General features: G+C 40.6%; 1 protein-coding gene and 1 pseudogene across 3 annotated transcripts in view; one reads left to right on the forward strand and one right to left on the reverse strand.

Annotated features, from left to right (window-relative positions):
* The window catches only part of Snx27 (sorting nexin 27), a 58,624-nt gene that overhangs the window by 28,979 nt on the left and 5,149 nt on the right, over window positions 1-24,496 (reverse strand). For 2 of the 3 annotated variants that reach the window (XM_090340995.1, XM_090340996.1), the window contains exons 2-3: window positions 10,558-10,789; window positions 27-219 (exon numbers count right to left, since the gene is read on the reverse strand). In XM_090340995.1, coding sequence (XP_090197121.1) covers window positions 27-219; window positions 10,558-10,789 — 425 coding nt within the window. Of the gene's footprint in view, window positions 1-26; window positions 220-10,557; window positions 10,790-21,248; window positions 21,315-24,496 lie in introns of those variants that run through there. The other variant, XM_090340997.1, reaches the window with a different exon arrangement.
* LOC150058269 (small ribosomal subunit protein uS17 pseudogene) lies at window positions 6,350-6,812 on the forward strand (annotated as a pseudogene).

The following is a 24,496-nucleotide window of genomic DNA, read 5'->3' on the forward strand; positions in this document are numbered from 1 at the left end:
TAGTAGAGTTTAATAGACTGGCTTACCTTTTTCTAGATATTCTTCCAACCCCCGACGCCGGGCATCCAGTTGTTGTTCTGATAATGAGAATGGCCACTTTCCTGGAAGTCGAGGAAATGTAAAGTTGGCAAACTCTCTCTTCAGGTTCTGGTGTAGGATGGCAAACTCCCGGTACCGCTTAGAACACAACTGCCTCCCTGCCATGTAAACATTGTATACCTGGTTAAGGAGATAAACAAAGAAAAATTTACTTACTACAAAATAAATCACAAGGATGTTGGGAGCAGTGGCTCACACCTGGAATCCTAGCTACTCAGGAGGCTGAGATCTGAGGACAGGGGTTCAAAGCCAGCCAGGGCACTAAAGACCGAGAGACTCTTGTCTCCAATTAATCACTAGAAAACAGAAGTGGCACTGTGGCTCCAGGGGTAGGGCATAAACCTTGAGCTGAAGAGCTCAGGGCCAGTTCCCCAGCCCAGATCTGGTTCAAGCTCTATGACTCACCAAAAAAAAAAAAAAAAGAAAGAGAAAACTCAGTCTTTCAAAGCAAGTGTAGCAAAATATAATGAATAAACAAATGACAAAAGAGATAGTGTAAAAAAAAAAGATAGTGTAACTAATATGTATGTATAAAACACACTTGCTTTACAGTTAATTCCAAAGAAAAGGCCTGTAAAATGACTAATAATAATTGTATTTTTGTTAGCAGGTAACTACTACACAAAATAAAAGCTAAGACCTTGATAATAATTGAAGTTAAATCATGTGGTCTCTGCTTTCATTCTACCTTCCTGTTTCCCTGATCCTCAAGTTATCATACCAATCATGTTCATCGTCTTTTCTTTTTTCCTTTGAGACACTGTCTTAATTATGTTGACTGTATGTACCTTTGAATTCCTAAAGTCAAATAATTCTTCTGCCTAAGTCTCTGAGTAGCTGAGACTAAAGGCATGCCCAAAGCTGCTTCCCCCGCCCCCCGCCCGCCCCCCCCCCCCCCGCCCCTCTATGTTGCCTAGACTTGCCTGGAATTTTCTTTTCTTCTATATCAGCCTTGCAAGTGCTGGAATTGTAGATATGTGTCACCGTACCTGGCCTGGGTTTTCTTTTTACAGCTCTTGGTTTTCTACATTTATATGTAATCCTCTAACTTAAATTTTAATGGGTACTTTAATTCAATAAAAATAGGGTACACCATGCTGAATGAGACTTCTTGGGAACTGTATTTTTCATCTAATACTATATTTCTCAATCTTCTCCAAAATATTACATTATTAAATACAGTATTTTGATGTGTGTGTGTGTGTCTGTGTATTGTAGTGTTTGTTTTTAATTTATTCTCTAATGGCATCTGCATTGTTTCAGTGTTTTATCTAGTAATGTGAACAATGCTACTATAAACATTTGTGTACATGCCTCCTGATATATAGGGAAAAGAGATTCTCCTGAGTTTATAACTGAGAATGGGATTGCAGGGTTAAAAGATGTGTAAATTAAATCTCAGGAAATAATGCCAAAGTATAAGCAGGAATAGTTGCATTGATCTATACTCCTTTCAATAGCATATAAAAAGATTTTTTAAATTTCTACCAATGTGATGGGTATGAAAAGATTTAGAATTCCCAACTCACTATGATCTGGAAATCTTTCTATATTTACTCACCATTTATGTGCCATTTTGAAAAATACAAATTCATGCATTTTACTTACTATTACATTGAATTTCTTGGGCTTTTATCCATAGACTTTTTACTGTTTTTTTTTTTAATAAATAGCTATTTAATTGTTATTTTGATTTTTCCCCCCAATCCTGGGCCTTGAACTAGGGCCTGGGTACTGTTCTTGGGCTTTCTCAAGGCTAGTGCTCTACCACTTGAGCCACAGCACCATTTCTGGCTTTTTCCTGTGTATGTGGTACCGAAGAATCAAACTCAGGGCTTCATGCAGGCTAGGCAAGTGCTCTACCACAAGGCCATGCTCCAAGCCTTGACTGTGTGATTGTGTGCATGCGTGCGTGAGTGCGTGCGTGCGTGCGTGCGTGCGTGTGTGTGTGTGTGTGTGTGTGTGTGTGCGCGCCTAAAGCTCTCATTCAGCTTCTTTGCTCATGGCACCTAAGCCAGACCTCTGTTTTTTTGCTCAAGGCTAGCACTCTACCACTTGAGCTTCAGCTCTACTTCCAGGTTTTGGGTGGTTAATTGTAAATAAGAGTGCATGCACTTTCCTGCCTGGGTGCTTTCAAAGCGTGATCTTCAGATCTTAGCCTCTTGAGCAGCTAGGATTACAGGTATGAGCTTCTGGTGCCCCGTTCATTTTTTGCTTTTGTTAGCTAACTAGAGATAAGAGTAGCATAAATTTGTCTGCCAAGACTGACTGAACACAGATTCTCATATAACAGCCTTCTAAGGAGACATAGATTTGAACCACTGGTTTCTGACTTAGTTTGGCCTTTTTTTTTTTTTTTGCCAGTCCTGGGCTTGGGCTCAGGACCTGAGCACTGTCCTTGGACTTTCTCAAGGCTCTACCACTTGAGCTTCAGCACCACTTCCAGCTTTTTTCTATGTATGTGGTACCGAGGAATCGAACCCGGATATTCATGCATGCTAGGCAAGCACTCTACCACTAGGCCAAACTCTCGGCAAGTTTGGCCTTTTTAAGTAGAGTTGTGCTATGCTGCCTAGGCTAGTCCTATACTTCTGAGCTCCAGTTATCTGCTTGCCTCAGCCTCCTAAGTAACTAAAGGCACATGTCTAATTTATCATTTTTTCATGATAACATTTTTTTTTGTTTCTTTTGGTCAGTCATGGGACTTGAACTCTGGGCCAGGGCACTGTCCCTGAGCTCTAGGCTGCTGCCATACCCCTTGTGCCACAGCACCACTTCATTTTCTAGTGGAGATAAGAATCTCATAGTCTTTAGTGTCCAGGCTAGCTTTGAACTGCGATCCTCAGATCTCAGCCTCCGAGTAGCTAGGATTACAGATGTGAGCCACCACACTCAGCTATTAATAACATTTTTGTGTTTAAAAAAAAACCATATGTATACATATATTGGTGGGCACGGTTCAAAACCAGTCTGGGCACTAAAGAACATAAGACTCTTATCTCCAATTAATCTCTAGAAAATGGGAAGTGGGGCTGTATCTTTTTTTTTCTGGATGCTAGACTGTGGCTTAGTTCCTACAATGACTACAAGAGGTCTGTTATGGCTGGGAAGGCAACTGGAAAGTTTTACAAGATTAACAAAACATACAAGGCAAGAGAATAAATCCTTAGCTGGCTGAAAAAAACCATAAACCAGAGACCATTTAACTATGTAAGAAGCTATGACAGAACTAAGAAATAGATAAAATCTCCATGTAAGACTAAAGCGACAATATGTTAGAAATGTATTCTACAACTTGGGAGGAGGTAGAAAACGGAAAGTGGGAGAAAAACATAGGAAGGCGTAACAATGTTCAAGAAGTAATGTACTCCCTGCCTTGTGAATGTAACTGTAGCCCCTCTATACATCACCCTGTCAAAATAAAAATTTTTTTAGAAAAATATGCTGGGCATGGTGGCTCATACCTGTAATCTTAACTACTCAGGCTGAGATCTGAGGATCAAGATTCAAAGCCAGCCCAGGCACAAAAGGACTTGAGACGCTTATTTCCAATTAACCTCTAGAAAATGGGAAGTCGGGCTTGGCTCCAGGGAAGGTCCATAGCCTTTAGCTGAAGAGCTCAGGGAGAATGCCCAGGCCCAGGGTAGGGTAGTAGCCTTGAACTGAAGAGCTCAGGGACAGCACCCAGGCTGAGTTCAAGCCCCATGACCCAAAAAGAAAAAAAAAAAAAAAAGACTAAAGCAAGGGGAGTAAACTGAGGGAAAGTGCAGTAAGAAGTGACATTGTCCAAAAAGAATTGTATTTGTTACCTGACTTATGAAATGATAATCCCTCTGTATAATACCTTAATAATAAAATGAACTTATATTTTTAAAAAAGAACACAAGTCTTGTACCTCTACAATGAATCTTTTTTTTTTTTTTGCCGATTCTGGGCTTGAGCTCAGGGCCTGAGCAATGACCTTGGACTTTCTCAAGGCTAGAGCTCTACCACTTGAGCCTCAGCACCACTTCCGGCTTTCTATGTATGTGGTACCAAGGAATCGAACCCGGGTCTTCATGCATGCTAGGCAAGCACTTTAACCACTAGGCCAAACTCCTGGCCCTCTACAATGAATCTTGTTTAAGTAAAAATCCAGAGAACTTGGGCCGGGAGTTTGGCCTAGTGGTAGAATGCTTGCCTAGCATGCATGAGGACCTGGGTTTGATTCCTCTGTACTACATACACAGAAAAAAAGCTGGAAGTGGTGCTAAGGCTCAAGTGGTAGAGCTCTAGCCTTGAGAAAGTCCAAAGACAGTACTCAGGCCTTGAACTCAAGACCAGGACTAGAAGAAAAAAAAAAAAAAACAGAAAACTTTCAAATGGTAGAGGAGTAAGAATGTAGTATTGTGTAAACATACTGAAGTAGCTGAAAACTTGCTATGGAGAGGAGTCAAGAACATTGAGAACCCCCAGAATCCCTTCCAGAGCACCACTTTAATAGGTTAACAATAACCTATTATATGAGGAATATGAAGCCTATGGTACAATAAAAGTAATGACAGCTTAGAGCTAGATAGTAAAGATTAGGGCAGAAATCAATAAAGAGACTTAAAAACTTATATACATCTGGGGCCAGGAGTTTAGCCTACTGGTAGAGTGTTTGCCTAGTATGCACAAAGGCCCAGGCTGGATTCCTAGGTACCACATACATAGAAAAAGGCATTAGTAGTAGAGCATGCTATCTTTGAGAAAGCCCAAGGAAGTGGTCTGGCCCTGAGTTCAAGCTCCAGGACTAGCTCAAAAAAAAACAAACTAAACCAAACCAAAAAAACCTATACATAGAATCAACAAAACAAGCAACTTATTCTTTCAAAAAATTTAATAAAAGGCCAGGGGTTTGGCCTAGTGGTAGAGTGCTTTGCCTAGTATGCACAAAGACCTGGGTTTGATTTCTCAGTACCACATACACAGAAAAGCTAGACATGCTGTGGCTCAAGTGGTAAGAGTGCTAGCCTTGAGGCAAAGCCCAAGGACAGTGTTCAGGCCCTGAATTCAAGGCCCAGGACTGGCAAAAAAAAATTAATAGAATTGACAAAATTGATAAAAAAAATTCAAACTGACAAAATGAGAGATGAAAATGGAAATAGCACAACAAACATTAAAAAAATCCAGAAGATTATGAAGGACTACTTTCAAAACCTATACTCAAGTAAGATGTAAAGTCTAGTAGACATAAATAAATTCAGAGAGACATATAAATTGCCTAAACTGAACCAAGAAGATAGAAACCACTTAAACAGCCTTATAACAAGCAGTAAGATCAAGGAAGTAATGAAGAGTCTCCTATCAAGGAAAAATCCAGGTCTGGCTTACTTCACAGTTGAAGACCTTTAAAGACTAACTAACACCAGGAGTCCTCAAACTTTTCCATGAAATAGAAATAGAAGGCTGGCTCATGCCTGTAATCCTAGCTACTCAGGAGGCTTTAGATTTGGAGGATCAAGGTTGAAAGGCAGCCTGGGCAGCAAAATCTGTGAGGCTCTTATTGCCTCCAATTAACCACCAGAATACCAGGGGTGGAGCTGTGACTCAAAGTTATAGAGCACTAGCATTGAGCAAAAAAAGCTCAGGGACAGCTCCTAGGCCCTGAGTTCAAGCCCTATGACAACACACACACCAAAAAGCTTCTGCCAACCTAGATTTGTGTACAAAGCAATATAGCCTTCATAATTGAGAAAAAATAAAAACGATATATGGTAAATAAAAATTAAAGGATTTGTAGCTATTTATTAAACCAGTACTACAAAAGATATTTAAAGGAATCCTACCCACAGAAGAAAAAAATTAAATAAAAATAAGATAATACAGAAAAAAAAAACCCTGTTAGATGTGTAGCTTTGAGGAGAGATTTTGAAGATTATCATTTTTGAGCATGTTTCTATTGTTTTTTTTTTTTGTTAGTCCTAGGGCTTGAACTCAGGGCCTGGGCACTGTTCTTGAGCTTTCTTAAGGCTAGTACTATACCACTTGAGCCATGGCAGCACTTCTGGCTTTTATGTGTGTGGTACTGAGAAACTGAACCCATGGCTTTGTGCATGCTAGGTGAGCATGCTACCACTAGGCCAAACTCCCAGCCCTTACTGTGATTTTTTTTCCTTCCTTTTTTGCTTAAGGTTTCCCATAATTCTTTTCTTTTTTTCTGCTAGTCTTGGGTAAACCAAGTTATTGAAAGACAGCTGAAAAATGTCCAAATCTTGCATCTGGGAAGATGGTGGACATTCCGACAGAGCGTGTGTACCAGAAGCAGCCAACCATCTTCCAAAATAAGAAGAGGGTGCTGATGGGAGGAAGTGCCGAGGAGAAGCTTCCCCGGTAATACAAGAACATCGTTCTAGGCTTCAAGACATCCAAAGAGGCTATTGAGGGCACCTATATTGACAAGAAATGCCTTTTCACTGGCAACGTCTCCATCTGAGGGTGGATCCTGTCTGGTGTGGTGACCAAGATGAAGATGCAGAGGACCACTGCCATCTGACGAGACGACTTCCATTATATTCGCAAGTATAATCGCTTCAAGAAGTACCACAAGAACATGTCTGTGCACCTGTCCCCCGGATTGGCAACACTGTCACAGTGGGCGAGAGTGCCAGCCCCTGGGCAAGACCATGAGGTTCAACGTGTTCAAGGTGACCAAGGCTGTGGACACCAAGAAGCAATTTCAAAAGTTCTGAGGCGACACTGCCTCCTCCCCAAGACAAAGTGATTTTCTACTCTCAAAAAAGAATTCCAGATCTTGGGAAAGATACAGACTTCAAGTCTAATTGTTTTAATCAAAACATTTTTTTTTCTTCAATGCATTTAGTAATTGAAGTATCAAAATCACAAAGAAAGAAAAAACAAAATTACAAAGAAAGTCGGCCACAGTGGCTCACGCCTGTAACCCTAGCTACTTAGGAGGCTGATTCAAAGCCAGCCTGGGCACTAAAGTACATAAGACTCTTATCTCCAATTAACCACTAGAAAACCAGAAGTGCTGCTGTGACTCCAGGGGTAGGGGGGTAGCCTTGAACTGAAGAGCTCAGGGGCAGTGCCCAGGCCCCAGAGTTCAAGTCCCATGACTGACACACACACACACAAAAAAAAAAATCACATAGAAGCTGGAAGCCAATAGCTCACATCTGTAATCCTATTTAAGAGGCTGGGTTCTGTAGATTCTGGTTCAAAGCAGTCTGGGTGGAAATATCCCAGAGATTCTTTATTGTCAATTAACCAACAACAACAAAAAAAAGTGAAGGCATGGCTCAAATGGTACAGTTCCAGCCTTGAACAGAAAAGCAAAGTAGCTGGGTGCTTGTGGTTCATATCTGTAATCTTGGCTACTTAGGAGACTGAAATCTAAGGGTCAAGGTTTAAAGCAAGCCCAAACAGGAAAGTCTATGAGGATCTTATCTTCAATTAACCACCAAACAGCTAGAAGTAGAGCTGTAACTCAAGTGGTAGAGCACTGGTCTTGAGTAAAAGAAGCTCCGGGACAGTCAGTGCCCAGGCCCTGAGTTCAGGCCCTAGAACCAGCACAAAAATAAAGAAAAAGGAAGGGGAGAAGAAAAAGCAAAGCAAGGGGCCAGGAGTTTGGCCTAGTGGTAGAGTGCTTGCCTAGCATACATGAAGAACTGGCTTCGATTCCACATACATAGGGGGGAAAAAAAGGCAAATCAAGAGCATGAGGTTCTGAGTTCAAGCTCCAGCATAGGCATCAAAAATTAAAAAAAAAAAAAAAGTTGATAAAACTGACTTCATCAAAATTTCTAACTTGTATTCTTTGCAAACTACTATTTTTTTTTTTTAAAAAAAAGGGGGGCCTGGAGTTTGGCCTAGTGGTTAAAGTGCTTGCCTAGCATGCACGAAGACCCGGGTTCGATTCCTCAGTACCACATATGTAGCAAAAAGCCAGAAGTAGTGCTGTGGCTCAAGAGGTAGAGCCGTAGCCTTGAGAAAATCCAGGGACAGTGCTCAGGCCCTGAGCCCAAACCTAGGACTGGGGGAAAAAAAAAAAAGATGAAAAGGCAAGTTATAGACCAGGAGAAATATACATCAAACATCTATTTAATAATATGTCTATCCAGAATACACAACAAACTCTTACAATTATTGAAGACAGTGTTATTATTTTCTTTTCTCTATTTTTGCAGTTTGTGTATGAACTTGGGGCCTCATGTTTGGACTTTCTTCCACTTGAGCTATACTTCGGTGCAACAATTATTATTTTTATTTATTTATTTATTTATTTATTTATTCATTCATTCATTCATTCATTCATTTTTGGTAGGTCATGGGGCTTGAACTAGGCCTGGGCATTGTACCTGAGCTCTTCAGCTCAAGGCTACTACCTTACCCCTGGCATGGATATTGTCCCAGAGCTCTTCAGCTAAAGGTTACCACCTTACCCTTGAGCCTAGCCCCACTTCCCATTTTCTAGAGGTTAATTGGAGATAAGAGTCTCAGGTCCTTTGAACCTTGATCCTCAGACCTCAGCCTCCTCAGTAGCTAGGATTATAGGCGTGAGTCACCAGGCCCAGCACATTTTTTTTTTTAATGGACAGACAAGTTGAACAAATAGTTTGTTGTAGATAAGGGACTAAAAACATTTCTCAAAGCTAATAAAACAAGGCATTTAACTAAGTGAATAGTGAGATAAATAAATTATACTTAATAAGGCTGTTAAAAAAAGAACAATTAGTAGTTTGATTGTTCTCAAGCCTACAGAAATTCTCAAAGTTTTAGATAATTCCCCAAAGGTCCCAATACCCAACCAATCTGTTCTACTTTTAGGATATGACCTTAATTTCAACTTCTTACCTGCCTTTTGTTTTAAAGATAATACTGTAGAAGCACAGAACACTAAATTTCCTGAATAGCTCTATGAACATAAGGACCATGCTGATATAAAACCTATATGCCATCATCTCTAGCTAATTTACAATACAAACTATTTGATCCTTCTACAATTCTCCCAACTTCCTTGCTTTTCTTTTTTCTTTTTTTTTCTTTTCTTTTTTTTTTTTTGCCAGTCCTGGGTTTGAGCTCAGGGCCTGAGCACTGTCCTTGAACTTTCTCAAGGCTAGAGCTCTACCACTTGAGCCTCAGCACCACTTCCGGCTTTTTTCTATGTTTGTGGTACCAAGAAATCGAACCCGGGTCTTCATGCATGCTAGGCAAACACTTTAACCACTAGGCAAAACTCCCGGCCTTTCTTGCTTTCTTATCAGAAAACAATTCCATAAATATTTAGTGACTCATTCCTACACTGGGAACAAATCCCAGTTTCAGAGGTTGTAGCTTTAATCATAAGATAAGGTTTTTTTGCTTCTTTCAGATGATGACAAGGACCATGACTAAACTCACGGTCGTGCACATGCTAGGAAAGCCACCACTGAGCTATATTCCCAGCCCTGCAGATCCATTTTAAACACCTGCTGTTAGCCAGTACCTAACAGAACCCACTTTTCATTTTCTACAAGGAATAATGAATATTTCTCATATCAACATTCCCAAAGTAATTAAAAGCAAAAAAGCGCACTGCAACCAACAGGAAAATAAGTAGACTGAGGTTATCAGTGGCAACGATGTTCTGAGGAACTAAGAGCAGCACTCACACATTACCCAAAATTCATGATGGGCTTTCCTACATGTCTACAATAGCAACAAATTAGAACTGTGTGGGAAGTGTGTTTAGTATATTTGGGAATCTTGAAGAAAATCTGAGTTAATAATGCATACATGCATCTCCAAAGAAATGAAAAAGAAAAAGATGTAGTGAGGAGTATAAGAAGGCGTGGGCTCAAAAACAGACACACCTCTATATTAGCCAATACAGAGGATGGACACCAACTTTTTAAATGAATCCTGCTCTTTATCTCCACAGCATCAACAAACAAGAGATTACTATTAGCAAAGATGATACAGCAACCAATAAAAGAACAAACAGTAAAGCATTAAAGAAACTCCCATGCTTATAACAAACCAAAATGCAAACTTTAAACTGTCAGGAGATAAAATGAAATTGTACTTAAGCAGAACTAGAACTCTTTAGGGCTGCGAGTTTAGCCTAGTGGTAGAGTGCTTGCCCAGCATGCACAAAGACCCTGGTTTGATTCTTCAGTACCATATACATAGAAAAAAAGCTAGAAATGGGGCTGTGGCTCAAGTGGTAGAGCTGTGCATTGAGAAAGCCCAAGGACAGTGCCCAGGCACTGAGTTCAAGGCCCAGGACTAGCAAGAAAAAAAAAAAAAAGACCTAGAACTCTTTAATACTGTAGTTCATTCCCTGCAATGAATTGGGATGTCTATGCATGAACCCATTTTCCTGGTAGTCAAACTGATCTGGATTGCAAGTCTTTTACTCTATTCTTCTAATATATCTATATGACAGGAAAATGAAAACTAGATGTCTAAGGATCAAGTTGGGCTGACACTCACCACAAACTTCTCACCATTCTGCTCCACATGTTTGTATGTGGGGACCGAAATGGGCACTGCTTGCTTTTCTGTGTAATCATAAAATGACTGTCCCAAGGAGTCGTCACTGGGATCTAGGTTATCCGCCTCATGAGGAGGTACAGACAACACTGTCAAGATCAATTCCTTCTCGCCTGCTCGGATCAGGTCCACCACCTGCTTGTGTGTCGCCCCCTCAACATTCACGCCGTTCCTAAGGGGAAAAAGGGAAAAAGACAATCCCATAAATGAGAAGGGTCCAAACACTTTGTATTTCCACCCTCTTCTATCTCCACTCCAGTATCAGACAGTGTGAAGAATCCTAAGATTAAAAAGTTCATTTGGTTCCACAAAAAATTCTTTCTACCCTCACAAATTTAAAAGTACAAATTGTTTGTGAACTAATGGCAAAAACAGAAAAAGAAAACAGATAAGATAACCTATCCTTCCTCTATTCTAGTATCTCATCAACAGCTTCAGAAAAACACATGGGAAGCTGGGCACAGGTGGATCAATAATCCTAGCTACTCAGGAGGCCGAGATCTGAGGATCACAGTTCAAAGCCAGCCCAGGCAGGAAAGTCCCTGAGACTCTTATCTCTAATTAACCACCAGAAAATCAGAAGTGGCACTGTGGCTCAAGTGGCAGAGCACTAGCCCTGAGCTGAAGAGCTCAGGGACAACATGCAGGCCCAGTGTTTAAGCCCAAGACTGATTAAAAAAAAAAAAAAAGACACAAGGGAAAGAGGGTAATGCTGGGGAAGAAACAAAGCCTTTTAAGCTAAGCATATGTACAATACAACCAAAGTGACTTTTAAACTGTAGTCTGTCCATTTAAACTAAAATTAGTTCATGCAAGATGCTGTTGGATCACACCTGTAATCCTAGATACACAGGATCTGAGGATTGTGGCTCGAAGTCCACCAGGGTAAAAAACTGTAAGGCTCTTATTTCCAATAAACCAAAAAAGATGGAAAAAGTGGTAGAGCATGCATCTTGAGCAAAAGAAGCTCAGAGACAGCACCCAGGCCCAAAGTCCAAGCGCCAGGACAGGTGTTTAAAAAAAAAAAAAAAGGGCTGGGAGTTTGGCCTAGAGGTAGAGTGCTTGCCTAGCATGCACGAAGACCCGGGTTCGATTCCTCAGTACCACATACATAGAAAAAAGCCAGAAGTGGTGCTGAAGCTCAAGTGGTAGAGTTCTGCCCTTGAGAAAGTCCAAGGACAGTGCTTAGGCCCTGAGCTCAAGCCCAGGACTGGCAAAAAAAAAAAAAAAAAAAAAAACTGTGAAAGGCAGGCAAGCACCTGAGTAGCCCCTCCCTCCCCCCCCCAACCCTGTAATCCCAGCTACTCAGGGCTGAGAGCTGAGGATCATGGTCTGAAGCCAGCTTGGACAGGAGTCTATGAAACTTTTATCTTCAATTAGCCACCAAAAAGTCACAGGTAGAACTGTTGCCCTTGCCTTGAGGAAAACAAAAAAAAGGCCAGGAACATAGCCAAGTGGTAGAGTGCTCACTTACCATGCATGAAGCCCTGGGTTCGATTCCTCAATACATACACAGGGGAAGAAAAAAAAAAAAAAGCCCTGGGTTTGATTCAATACATACATACACACGGGGAAAAAAAAAAGCCAGAAGTAGCACTGTAGCTCAAGTGGCAGAGCACTAGCCTTGAACAAAAAGTCCAAGGACAGTGCCCAGGCCCTGAGTTCAAGTCCCAGGACTGGCAAAAAAAATACTACAGAATACAGTCCTTTGATTTATAAATAGAAACTCAAATAGTATGATTCAAGACAGTTCCTTCACATTTTATTTCCAATTCACCCTACATTTTTAAGTTAGTCAATTTTCTTTTCTTTCTTTTTGTGGGTCATGGGGCTTGAATACTGGGCCTGGGTGCTGGCCCTGAGCCCTTCAGCTCAAGGATACTGCCCTACCCTTTGAGCCACGGCCCCACTTTCCATTTTCTAGTGATTAATTGAAAATAAGAGTCTCAGGGTCTTTAGTGCCCTGGCTGGCTTTGAGCCATGATCCTCATATCTCAGCCCTCTGAGTAGCTAGGATTATAGGTGTGAGCCACAGTGCCTGGCTCTATTTTCTTTTATATCAAGTTTTATTGCATTAGGGTTAAATATTCATCTTCACACACATTAGTTTCTTATATCACTCGGTTTTTGCAATTATCTTTCTAAAGTTTCATTATCTGACCCAACTTCCTTTGTTCTACCAAACAAATTAATATCTCAGGATTCTGCTTTTTTTTTTTCTTCCTCCTCTTGCTATCTTACTTAAAAACCCTGTGTAATCTGTTCAAACTACAAACCATACACCTAAGGATACATAGTAAACAATCCTAATTTCTGTTCTTGTTTCTCAGTGTGCAAAAGGCTAAAATAAGGACAAGTACAAGATTTGGGAGAATAACAATTTTGCAAAGATGCCCAGTCTCACAAAACTCACAGGGGAAACTGCTACCTCCCCAGAATGCTGACTTAGTCTGCTATCTCAGCACAAACCACTGGGCAACTGGCCTGGAGGTTCCCTACCGTGGCTATCCCAAGAAAGACAGGAAATATACACCTGGCCTCTAATTGATTTCATATTTAAAGCTTATCTACCCATTAAGAGTTCTTTTCAGTTCTGTTCCAAACCACTAAGGTATTTTTTCCTCCTTGAAAGTGAATGCTAAGTTTAGCCATAAGACTTCCACACTCTTTTCAGTCACTGGAATTGTCTCTGTCAAAATCTGGTACCTGAAACATCCATTTACATAAACTGAACAGGCAGGTATTCACTCACTAGCCTCTTTCCTTATTACAGGTAAAACAGTAAACAACTGAAATTTAATATTCTTGACATTTTTTTCACTTTATTTTTTTCCAGTCCTGGGGCTTGAACTCAGGGGCTGGGCACAGTCCCTAAGCAGTCTACCACTTGAACCACATCACCACTTCTGGCTTTTTCTGTATATGTGGTACTGAGGAATCAAACTCAGGCCTTCATGCATGCTAAGTAAGAACTCTACCACTGAGCCACATACCCAGCCCTATTCTTGACATTTTACAACCTAAAAGTCAAATTTATAAATAAACTAAAAAGCAATTTTACAACAAAAATCAGTAATGTAGAAGAAAATAAACTCCTTTACTGATTAAAATTTGAACGGGTCCTATGAAAGGAGCAAAAACAAAATGATCAAGTCTGATCAACTAGTAAGAGGACACAATGGAAAGAAAATCTACATGAGTTCAAATCCTGACCCTACCTATGAGTATCAGAAGCCATCTTGAGGGGCCTAGTGGTAGAGTGCTTGCCTAGCATGAAAGAAGACCTGGGTTCAATTCCTCAGTACCATGTACATAGAAAAATCTGGAAGTGATGCTGTTGCTCAGGTGGTAGAGCACTAGCCTTGAGAAAGCCAAAGGACAGTGCTCAGGCCCTGAGTTCAAGCCCCAGGACTGGCAAAAAAAAAAAAAAGTTTTTAGGCTGGGTGCAGTGGCTCATACCTGTAATCCTAGCTACTTAAGAGGCTGAGATCTGAGGATCAAGGTTCAAAGCCAGCCTGGGCACAAAAGGACCTGAGACTAACTCCAATTAACCCCTGGAATAAAGACCTGAGACTTATCTCCAATTAACCTCTAGAAAATGGAAAGTGGGGGGTGGCTCAAGGGTAGGGCAGTAGCCTGGAGCCGAAGAGCTCAGGGACAGCGGATAGCGCCCAGGCCAAGTTCAAGGCCAGGCCAAGTTTAAGCCCCACGACCCACACACAAAAAAGTTATCTAGCTGGGTGTTGATGGCTCTTGCCTATAATTCTAGCTATTCAGGAGGCTGAGATCTGAGGATTGAGGTTCAAAGCCAGCCCCACCATTAAAGAATATGAGACTCATCTCCAATTAATCACTAGAAAAGGAGAAATGGCCCTGTGGCTCAGGAATAGGGTGGTAGCCTTGATCTGAAGAGCTCAGGTACAACACCCGGACCCAGAAAAAAAAAAAAAGTCATCATTAGTTTTTTTCAATCTTCTAAGCCTTGCTTTCCATATCTGCAAAATAGGGACAATAAATTTTTCTAACAGTTGTTGTGATAATTAATGTAATAAAACACATAACAGGGGCCGGGAGTTTGGCCTAGTGGTAGAGTGTTTGCCTAGCATGCATGAAGACCCGGGTTCGATTCCTCGGTACCACATACATAGAAAAAAGCCGGAAATGGTGCTGAGGCTCAAGTGGTAGAGCTCTAACCTTGAGAAAGTCCAAGGACAGTGCTCAGGCCCTGAGCTCAAGCCCAGGACTGGCAAAAAAAAAAAAAAAAAACACAACGGGGCTGGGAGTTTGGCCTAGTGGTTAAAGTGTTTGCCTAGCATGCATGAAGACCCGGGTTCGATTCCTCAGTACCACATATAGAAAAAAGCCGGAAGTGGTGCTGAGGCTCAAGTGGTAGAGCTCTAGCCTTGAGAAAGTCCAAGGACAGTGCTCAAGCCCTGAGCTCAACCCCAGGACTGGCAAAAAAGAAAAAGAAAAAAAAAAAACAAAAAAACACATAACCTGTGGTGAACAATGCCTGCACTCACATGTCCATAGTTCATAAAAAAGAATTATAAGCTGGGTGCCAGTGGTTCATGCCTGTAATCCTAGCTAATTAGAAGGCTGAGACTTGAGGATCACAGTTCAAAGCCAGCCCTGGCACGGAAAGAAGTCCAAAATCCAGGAAGCTCTTTTATCCAATTAACCATTAGAAAACCAGAAGTGGTGTGGCACTGTGGCTCAAGTGATAGAAATGGTAGAGCTTAAGCTTAAGAGCCTTCAGCTGAAGAGCTCAGGGACAAGAGCCCAAGCCCAGAGTTTAAGCCCCATGACTCACAATAAATAAATAAACAAACAAATAAATAAAAACAACACTATGAGGACTGTAGATGTTGTTCATGGTAGTGCTTACCTAAAATATGCAAAGCCATGTATTGCTTTCCAGCACCAGAAAAAAAGAAGATAAACACTATATATAAAGAAGTTTGGTTTATGTTGGGTGCCAGTGGCTCATGCCTGTATGCCTACCTACTTAGGAGACTGAGATGTGAGAATAGAGGTTCAAAGGCAGCCTGAGCAAAAAAGTCCCATGAGACTCTTATTTCCAATAAACCACTCAAAAACCAGAAATGACACTGTAGCTCAAGTGGCAGAGTGCGAGCCATATGCACAAAAAGGCTCAGGAACAGAGCCCAGTCCCTGAGTTTAAGATCTATAACTTATCCTTCTCCCCCCACCCCCCAAAAAAAAGCTTGGTTTAAAAAAAATGGGGCTGGGAGTTTGGCCTAGTGGTAGAGTGCTTGCCTAGCATGCATGAAGACCTGGGTTCGATTCCTTGGTACCATATACTTAGAAAAAGCCAGAAGTGGTGCTGAGGCTCAAGTGGTAGAGCTCTAGCCTTGAGAAAGTCCAAGGACAGTGCTCAGGCCCTAAGCTTAAGCCCAGGACTGGCAAAAAAAAAAAAAAAAAAAAAAAAAATAGGCCAGGAGTTTAGCCTAGTGGTAGAGTGCTTGCCTAGCATGCACGAAGACCCAGGTTTAATTCCTCCGGGCCACATATATAGAAAAAAGCTGGAAGTGGTGCTGTGACTCAAGTGGTAGAGCTCTAGTCTTGAGGAAAGTCCAAGGACCGTGTTCAGGCCCTGAGTTCAAGCACCACGACAGGCAAAAAAAAAAAAAAAAAAAACAGAAACCCAAATTTATGGGCTGGAGATGGTATCATCTAATTTTGTGATTTTACATTGGAAAAAGTATTTTTATTGCAAAGAAATAAAGTGAAAAGGTTAAAGACCATCAGAGAATAGGAATCTAGCTTACTCACAAATATTCATGTTAATTTTTTAACAAAATAGAAGATTTTAGATGGGTGCCAGGAGCTCATGTCTATAATCCTAGACATTCAAGGTGCTGAGATCTAGAACATCATAATTCAAAGTCAGCCTCGGCAGAAAAGTCCACAAAATTCTATTTCCAAAACAACCAGCAAAAAGCCAAGCAAGGCTCAAGTGGTAAAGTACTTAGTCAAGCAAGTGCAAGGTCCCGAGTTCAATTCCGGTACCAACAAAAAAAAAAAAAAAAAAAAAAAAAAAGAAAAAGCCAGGTGCTCATAGATCACTACCATAATCTTAAGTTACTCAGGAGACTCAGGTCTAGAGTATAATGGTTCAAAGCTAGCTTTGGCAGAAAAGTTCCTCTGGAAGACTCCATCTTCAAAATAATCAGCAAAAAGCCAGGATGCACAGAAAGCACAAGGATTTTGAATTCAACTTCAGTACTAGGAAACACACACACACACACACACACACACACACACACACACACACACACACACACACACATAGGAAAGAAGCTCTAGTGTTATTGTGTTACATCCTAAATACTATCTGGTTAAACTATAGAAATAATGTTATATGGAGCTGTGATTTTGGCCTAGTGGTAGAGTGCTTGCCTAGCATGCACGAAGATCTGGGTTCGATTCCTCACGTGCATAGAAAAAAAAAGCTGGAAGTCGTGCTGAGGTTCAAGTGGTAGAGCCTTGAGAAAGTCCAAGGACAGTGATCAGGCCCTGAGCTCAAGCCCAGGACTGGAAAAAAAAAAAAAAAAAAAAGAATGTTATACATTCCACAACTTAATACAGACACAGCAATTCTTTCATTCTTCAAAGAATGAAATGAGGTCAGTAAAAACCTTATGATGAACTGGGTGTGGTGGCTCATGCCTATAATCCTAGCTACTCAGGAGGTTGAGATCTAAGGATCAAGGTTCAAAGCCAGCCCTAGCACAAAAGGACCTGAGACTCTTCTCTCCAATTAACCTCTAGAAAATGGGAAGTGGGGCTTGGCTCAAGGGTAGGGTGGTAGCCTTGAGCTGAAGAGCTCAAGGACACTGTCCAGGCCCAAGGGTAGGGCAGTAGCCTTGAGTTGAATTCAGAATACAAGACACTGCCCAGGCAGAATTCAAGTCCCATGACCCCCCCCCCCACACACACACACAACACACAAAAGGCCAGAAGTAGTGCTGTGGCTCAAATGGTAGAGTGCTAGCCTTGAGTAAAAGTGCTCAAGGACAGTGTCCAGGCCTTCAGTTTAAGCCTCAGAACTAGAGCATGCGCGCGCGCGCACACACACACATACAAAGTGCACACACACACACATACAAAGTAAAACAAACATCTTTCTCTGTCTTTAGAACATAATCTATTTGGAGTTCATTTGAAAATGAAGGGCTGAACCCTAACTAAGGATAATGAGAATAACAAGAAGACCGTTAAGTGCTACACACTACCCAGTAGGATCTACCGGTTTATATCTTACTAAGAAAAGGTAATAGCTTAAATTCACAATAAGAAAAAAATAGTAACACATATTAAGCAAATACAACTAAATATTTATTTTAGAATCAAGATGATAAATCTATGGGTACTCACTGTATAATTTTCCCAGCTTTCCTATGTCTGAAATATTTTCACAACAAAATGTTAGAAGAGCAGAAAGACTGCCCCAAACCCCAACAACCCAAAATAAAATCAGAACCTGATTCCTTAGTATCAATATATACTTAAATTATTTTGTTTTCAGTATTGTAAAGGTACACTTGATAATTTTAATGTTCATTTTTATATAAAAACCAACATTTGGCTCAAATGAGATTTTTTTTTGGCTAGCTAATAGGTGTGGCTTCAAATAAGACTCCTATTCAACAAGAATTAAGCAGCTGAGAGAATTGCAAAACTAATACAAACATTCCCACAAGTAGGAAAAAAACCTCTAATTTGTACACTGCCAGTGAAGAAAGCAGACTATAAGGAAATAAGGTATGGATGGCAGTGTAAGACAAAAGCCATTCACTAAATATAGCACAGCAAAGAGTCATTAGACATAGTAAGCAGAATACTATTTTGACACCATGTTACTTGCAAGAAAGTAATTAAATCGTAATTAGTCCCTCAGAAGCAACCTATTAAAACAGACAAAAAATTCCATAACTATAAGCAATAAGTATACTTTCCAATTTTACAGATTAAAAAAACCTGGCTTTGTGCCTATAAGAATGGCACCAAATTTGTCAAAGATGTCGTAGTCTCATACAATGCTGATGAGAACATCTCAAAAACATCTCATTATGGCACATATACTGAATGATCCAGAAATCCCACTCGTAGGTATTTACCCAAGAGAAATGAAAACCTTTCCATATAAACAATTGGAGTAGAATTGTTCACTATAGCTTTATTTATACTATTCCAAAATTAAAATAGAGCCCATTTCTATCAAAAAATGAAAAAAAAATTGTGGTTTATTCATAAGAAATGGAATAGATTATAGTACTTAAAAGGAACAAACTACTTGTATCCAATAAATTTTAAAAACACAGAGGAAGGCAGGGACTGTGGCTCATGCCTGTAAATCCTAGCTACTCAGGAGGCTGAGATCTGAAGATCAATTTAAAGCCATGCCCGGCAGGAAAGTCCATGAGACTTTAATCTCCGATTAACCACCAGAAAACCAGAAGTGGCGCTGTGGCTCCAGGGATAGGGCAGTAGCCTTAAGCTGAAGAGCTCAGGACAACCCCAAGCCCAGAATTTAAGTCCCATGACCAACAACAACAACAAAAAAAAGAAAAACTAGAAAGTTTCTAGAACTGTTAGAAATCATCATATTTTCCAATACCTTTAATAATATTTATTTAATCCATCTCTTTATTTTTAAGCATACCAAATGTAACTAAAAAGCAGAAACAGAGATATAAAAATACTGCCATTTTTAGGGGAAGGGAAAGCTTTCTAGTTAATTTCATTGAATAATCTATAAAAATAACCAGTTTCTTGAAAGGAGCTGGGAAAGTATCTACATATGCAGCTGACTGTCTACAGATGGCTCTGTACTTTCCCAAAGTAATCATGCTAATTATTATTATGTATCAAGTCCATAGAATACATATTCCAGTCTTATTCTGAGATCTGACAGAAGAATCTAGTTCGGAAAACATGGGAGGGGATAACAATATCCAACAAGAAATATACCCACTACCTTATATAATAAAACTGTAACCCTCTGTATAGTACTGACAATACATTTTTAAAAAAAAATCTAGTTTGACCAGGCACCAGTGTCTCATGCTTACAATCCTATCTACTCAGAAGGTTGAGATCTGAGGATGGCCACTCAAAAGCCAGCCCAGGCAGGCAAATCTGAAAGACCTTTACTTTCAGTAAACTGGCCAAAAAGCCAGTGGTAGAATGCCAGTCTTGAGCAGAAAAAACTAAAAGAGCACAAGCCCTTGAGTATCTCAAACTTTTTTTGTACCAGAATTGGCACAAAAAATAATTTTTTTTTAAGTTTTAGATAGGGCTAGGGTATAATTCAATGATAAGAGTGCTTAGCCTGTACAAGGACTTGGACTTAATACTCAATAAAACCCATATACCCCCTCTCCAATAAGTCTTAAAAAGATGCTTTCTCTATCAGGTATAGTGGTACAAGCTTGTACTCTCAGCTCTTGGGAAGCAGAGGCAGGAAGATAAGAGTTTAAGTCCAAACTAGGTTACACATCCCTATTGTTTGTTTGTTTGTTTATGTCAGTCGTGGGACTTGAACTCTGGGGCATGGGCTGTCCCTGAGTTCTTCAGCTCAAGGCTACTACTCCTGGAGCCACAGCACTGCTTCTAGTTTTCTAGTGGTTAACTGAAGACAAGTGTCTCAGACTTTAGTGCCTAAGATGGTTTTGAACCTTGATCCTTGAAACTCAGCCTCCTGAGTAGCTAGTATTACAGTTGTGAGCCATCATGCCCAGCTTCAAAATTGGTTTTTATAACAAACAAAGTTCACTGACGAAAGTACATGCAGGGGCACTCAAATCAACTCCTCACTTAGCAACTCACACACTCAGCAGGTAAGTATACTGTCTCCACTATTAACAGAACCTTACTTGGTAGGGGTTAATATTTAGCTAATGTCAGATCACAAAATTTAAAGTTGGATTACCCTTAACAACATTATTAAAATACCAAAAAAAAATCAGGGTAAATTTTTATTTATTTATGCATGCTGGTCCTGAGGCCTGAACTCAGGAACTCACTTGGCTTTTTTAATTGGGCGAGAGCTCTAAGACATACCTCCACTTCTGGCTTTTCGATGGTTAACTGGAGATGAGTCTCAGACTTTTTTGCTCAGGATGGCTTCAAACTGAGACCCTTAGATATCAACCTCTTGAAGACCTAGGATTATAGGAATGAGCCACCAACACCTAGCAGGTCAGGTGTAAATTTTAGTATGACTCAAGTTCTATTTTTCTTTCCCTCAACTCCCTATATGTCCTGTGACAAAACAAAAAGTTAAATTAGATCAGAGGACTTGAAGCTACTTTTGTTCTGGAAAAGTATAGCCAAGACAAGACATCATAGGGCAGAGCACAGTGGTCCTGCAGCATCAAAGGATAAAAAATACTATTAAATATAAACACTAAGTAGAATCCTTTAATCTGTAAGACAACAGGAATTGGATATTTCAGAAATCCCATTAGATTGTGAAATAAAATGCAGACACAAATTAAAGGCAACCAGCATCTCATCAGCTGTTCTAAGCTTTGACTAGTAGAGTTTAGTTGTTCTCAGTTCCTTTTTTCATACAGTACAAAACAGTTCAAAAGAATACGTGCTTTTTAGTCTCACAGCAATTTTCCTCTTTGACCTGGGAAAAGTTGTTGAACTTCTCTTGGTAAATTAACAACAGCAACACTAAATTCACATGAAGTCATGGGTATTATTAACACATAAGACTGTATTATGAAGCAGCAGTGGCTCACACCTGTAATCCTAGCACACAGGAGGCTGAGATCTGAGGATCGAGGTTCAAAGCCAGCTCAGGCACTACAAAACCATGAGACTCTTATCTCCAATTAATCTCTAGAAAATGGGAAGTGAGGCTGTGGCTCAAGGGTAGGGCAGTAGGGCAGCATCCAGGCCCAGAGTTCAAGTCCCATGACCCCTCCCCCCCAAAAAAGGACTATATTCTGAGCTCATAAACAGAATAAAATCCTAACTTCTTAGCATTGTACTAGAGGTTTTTTTTTAATCTCATTTCAAATTTCCTTCTAGTTTCTATCACAATTATCTTCAAACAGCAACTTTAAGCGCTTTGCTATCCTAAGAACTTTTTATATTTTTCTCCCTCTGGTCAGAGTTTCTTCAATCTGTGACACTGTTCCTCCTCCTCTGTTTTTGAAATTACACTTGTCTTTCAGAGCATAAAAGCCTTCTATGACCTATCACCCTCACATATACCAATCTTCTTTTTTTTTTTTTTTTGCCAGTCCTGGGCTTGAGCTCAGGGCCTGAGCACTGTCCTTGGATTTTCTCAAGGCTAGAGCTCTACCACTTGAGCCTCAGCACCACTTCTGGCTTTTTGCTATGTATGTGGTACCGAGGAATCGAACCCGGGTCTTCGTGCATGCTAGGCAAGCACTTTAACCACTAGGCCAAACTCCCGGCCCTATACCAATCTTCTTAAGCAGTCTCATTAGTTCCTCTATATCTCATTGCATTTTTCTGCCTTTTTTTGTGTTGGCAGTACTGGAGATTGAACCCAGAGCCTTATGAAAACTAGGCAAGTACTCCACCACTTCTGCCACATCCCCCTGCGCTCCAGCATCTATCTATCTATCTATCTATCTATCTATCTATCTATCTATCTATCTATCTATCTAATCTATCCTCCCTCCTTCCTTCTTTTTCTTTTCCTCTCAAGGTTAGAACTCTACTACTTGAGCCACACCACCACTTTTGGCTTTTATCTATGCATGTGGTAGGGAGGAATCGAAGCCAGGTCTTCAAGTACGCTAGGCAAACACTTTTACCTCTAGGCCCAACTCCTGGCCCTCAGCTTGTATTTTTGTTTTTGGGTCTGGATAACTTTGCCACACTGAGCTCAAACTCCTGCTTTCTTAGTAGCGGGGTTTACAGGCAAACGAGGACTACAACACATCACACATTAGGTTTTTCATCCTCATTACTTCATTTAAATTTATACAGTGTCATTTTATACCTTCTCCACTACCATGGAAGCTTAAGGGGCAGGGGGTACTTTACACAATTTGTGCTTAAAAATGGAACCAGACTGGGCTGGGAGCGTAGCCTAGTGGTAGAATGCTCACCTCGCATACACAAAGCCCTGGGTTTGATTCCTCAGTACCACATACACAGAAAAAGCTGGAAGTGGTACTGTAGCTCAAAGTGGCAGAGTGCTAGCCTTGAGCAAAATGTGTCCAAGGACAGCACCCAGGCCTTGAGTTCAATCTCCACAACTGGCAAAAAAAAAAAATGGAACCAGACTGAACACAAGATAACAGTAGGCCAACATAAAGAAAAGTGGTGTTTAAAGACAATGGACAACAACCTAATAGGTTTGTGAATGCCACCAGCCCTCAAAAAACAGAACCCTTAGCTGGGTGCCGGTGGCTCATGCCTGTTATGCTAGCTACTCAGAAGGCTGAGATCTGAGGATCGTGGTTCAAAGCCAGCCAGGGCACTAAAGTCCATGAGACTCATCTCCAATTAACTACCAGAAAACCAGAAGTGGTGCTATAGCTCCAGTAGTAAGGCGGGAAGCCTTGAGCTGAAGAGCTCAGGGACAGCACCCAGGACCAGACAAGCCCCAGCACCAGCACCCAGTTGAGCCCCACAACCAGGGGGGAAAAAAAGCCCCAGAACCCTAATTACTAAACAATAAAAGTGTATTACAATACCAGTAAAGTTTTAACAAAACTTGGTTCAAATGTGTTTGTTGGGGCCAGGTGTTTGGCCTAGAGGTAGAGTGCTTGCCTAGCATGCACGAAGACCCGGATTCGATTCCTTGGTACCACATACGTAGAAATAAGAAGCCGGAAGTGGTGCTGAGGCTCAAGTGGTGAAGTTCTAGCCTTGAGAAAGTCCAAGGACAGTGCTCAAGCCCTGAGCTCAAGCCCAGGACTGGCAAAAAAAAAAAAAAAGTGTTGATGTTGGTGTGTGTGTGTGTCTATATATGTATATATGGTGGTAACTTATACAGTCCAAGTTCCTTTTTTTTGAGACAAGGTCTATGTTGCTCACAGCCTCACAAATCCTAGGATTTTAGACATCTCTACTACTAATTGCTATACCTTTTTAAGAAATATTTAACTGCCTAAAGATTCTGATTGTGTTGGAATTATACTACACATATAGGTTCCTACTGGATTGCCTGAGTGAAGCACTGAGGACATCTTACAGAGCTGACAGCTGAACAAAATGAACCTAACTGGCTCTCTAACCTAAGCCACCATAATATCCTTTGCCTCTATCTAACTCACCACAGATCCTGCTCCCAAAGCACTTTGCTGTGATCATAAATTATAAAGAGTTTGCTTGTCAATTCAGTCTCTCTGCTTATCTACCATTGAGACAAGTCCTACTGAGACTTTTTAAAAATAATTATCCTTGATGACACAATAACTGTCACAGAAACAAACTGGTCAGTGGGGGCTAGAAAGACAACTGTTCTTCATAACTTACACGCTGCAGCTAAATCTTTATGCTACTAATAAAAAAATCATTTCCTGTCAGAGCAATCTGTAAAAGTGATTTCTAAGGGAAAGGTAGCATTACTTACAAATTTAATGTTATCTATTCACAATCAAACCTACTTATAAAATTAAATTTTTTTAAAGTTATGATTGTCATGCTCCCTTCATGGATAACCAGCTGAGTGAAGATAGCTAACAGCAGCTGGGCAACAATGGCTCACACCTGCAATTCTAGCTCTCAGGAGGCTGAGACCTGAGAACTGCAGTTTGAAGCCTTCCTTAGCAGGAAAGTTCATGAGACCAATCAATCACCAAAAAACTGGAATTGGCACTATGGCTCAAATGGCGTTATACTAGCCTTGAGCATA

The sequence above is a fragment of the Megascapheus bottae genome, chromosome 10 (genome assembly GCF_031878675.1).
Source record: "Megascapheus bottae isolate mThoBot1 chromosome 10, mThoBot2.hap1, whole genome shotgun sequence".
NCBI classification, from domain to species: Eukaryota; Metazoa; Chordata; class Mammalia; order Rodentia; family Geomyidae; genus Megascapheus; species Megascapheus bottae.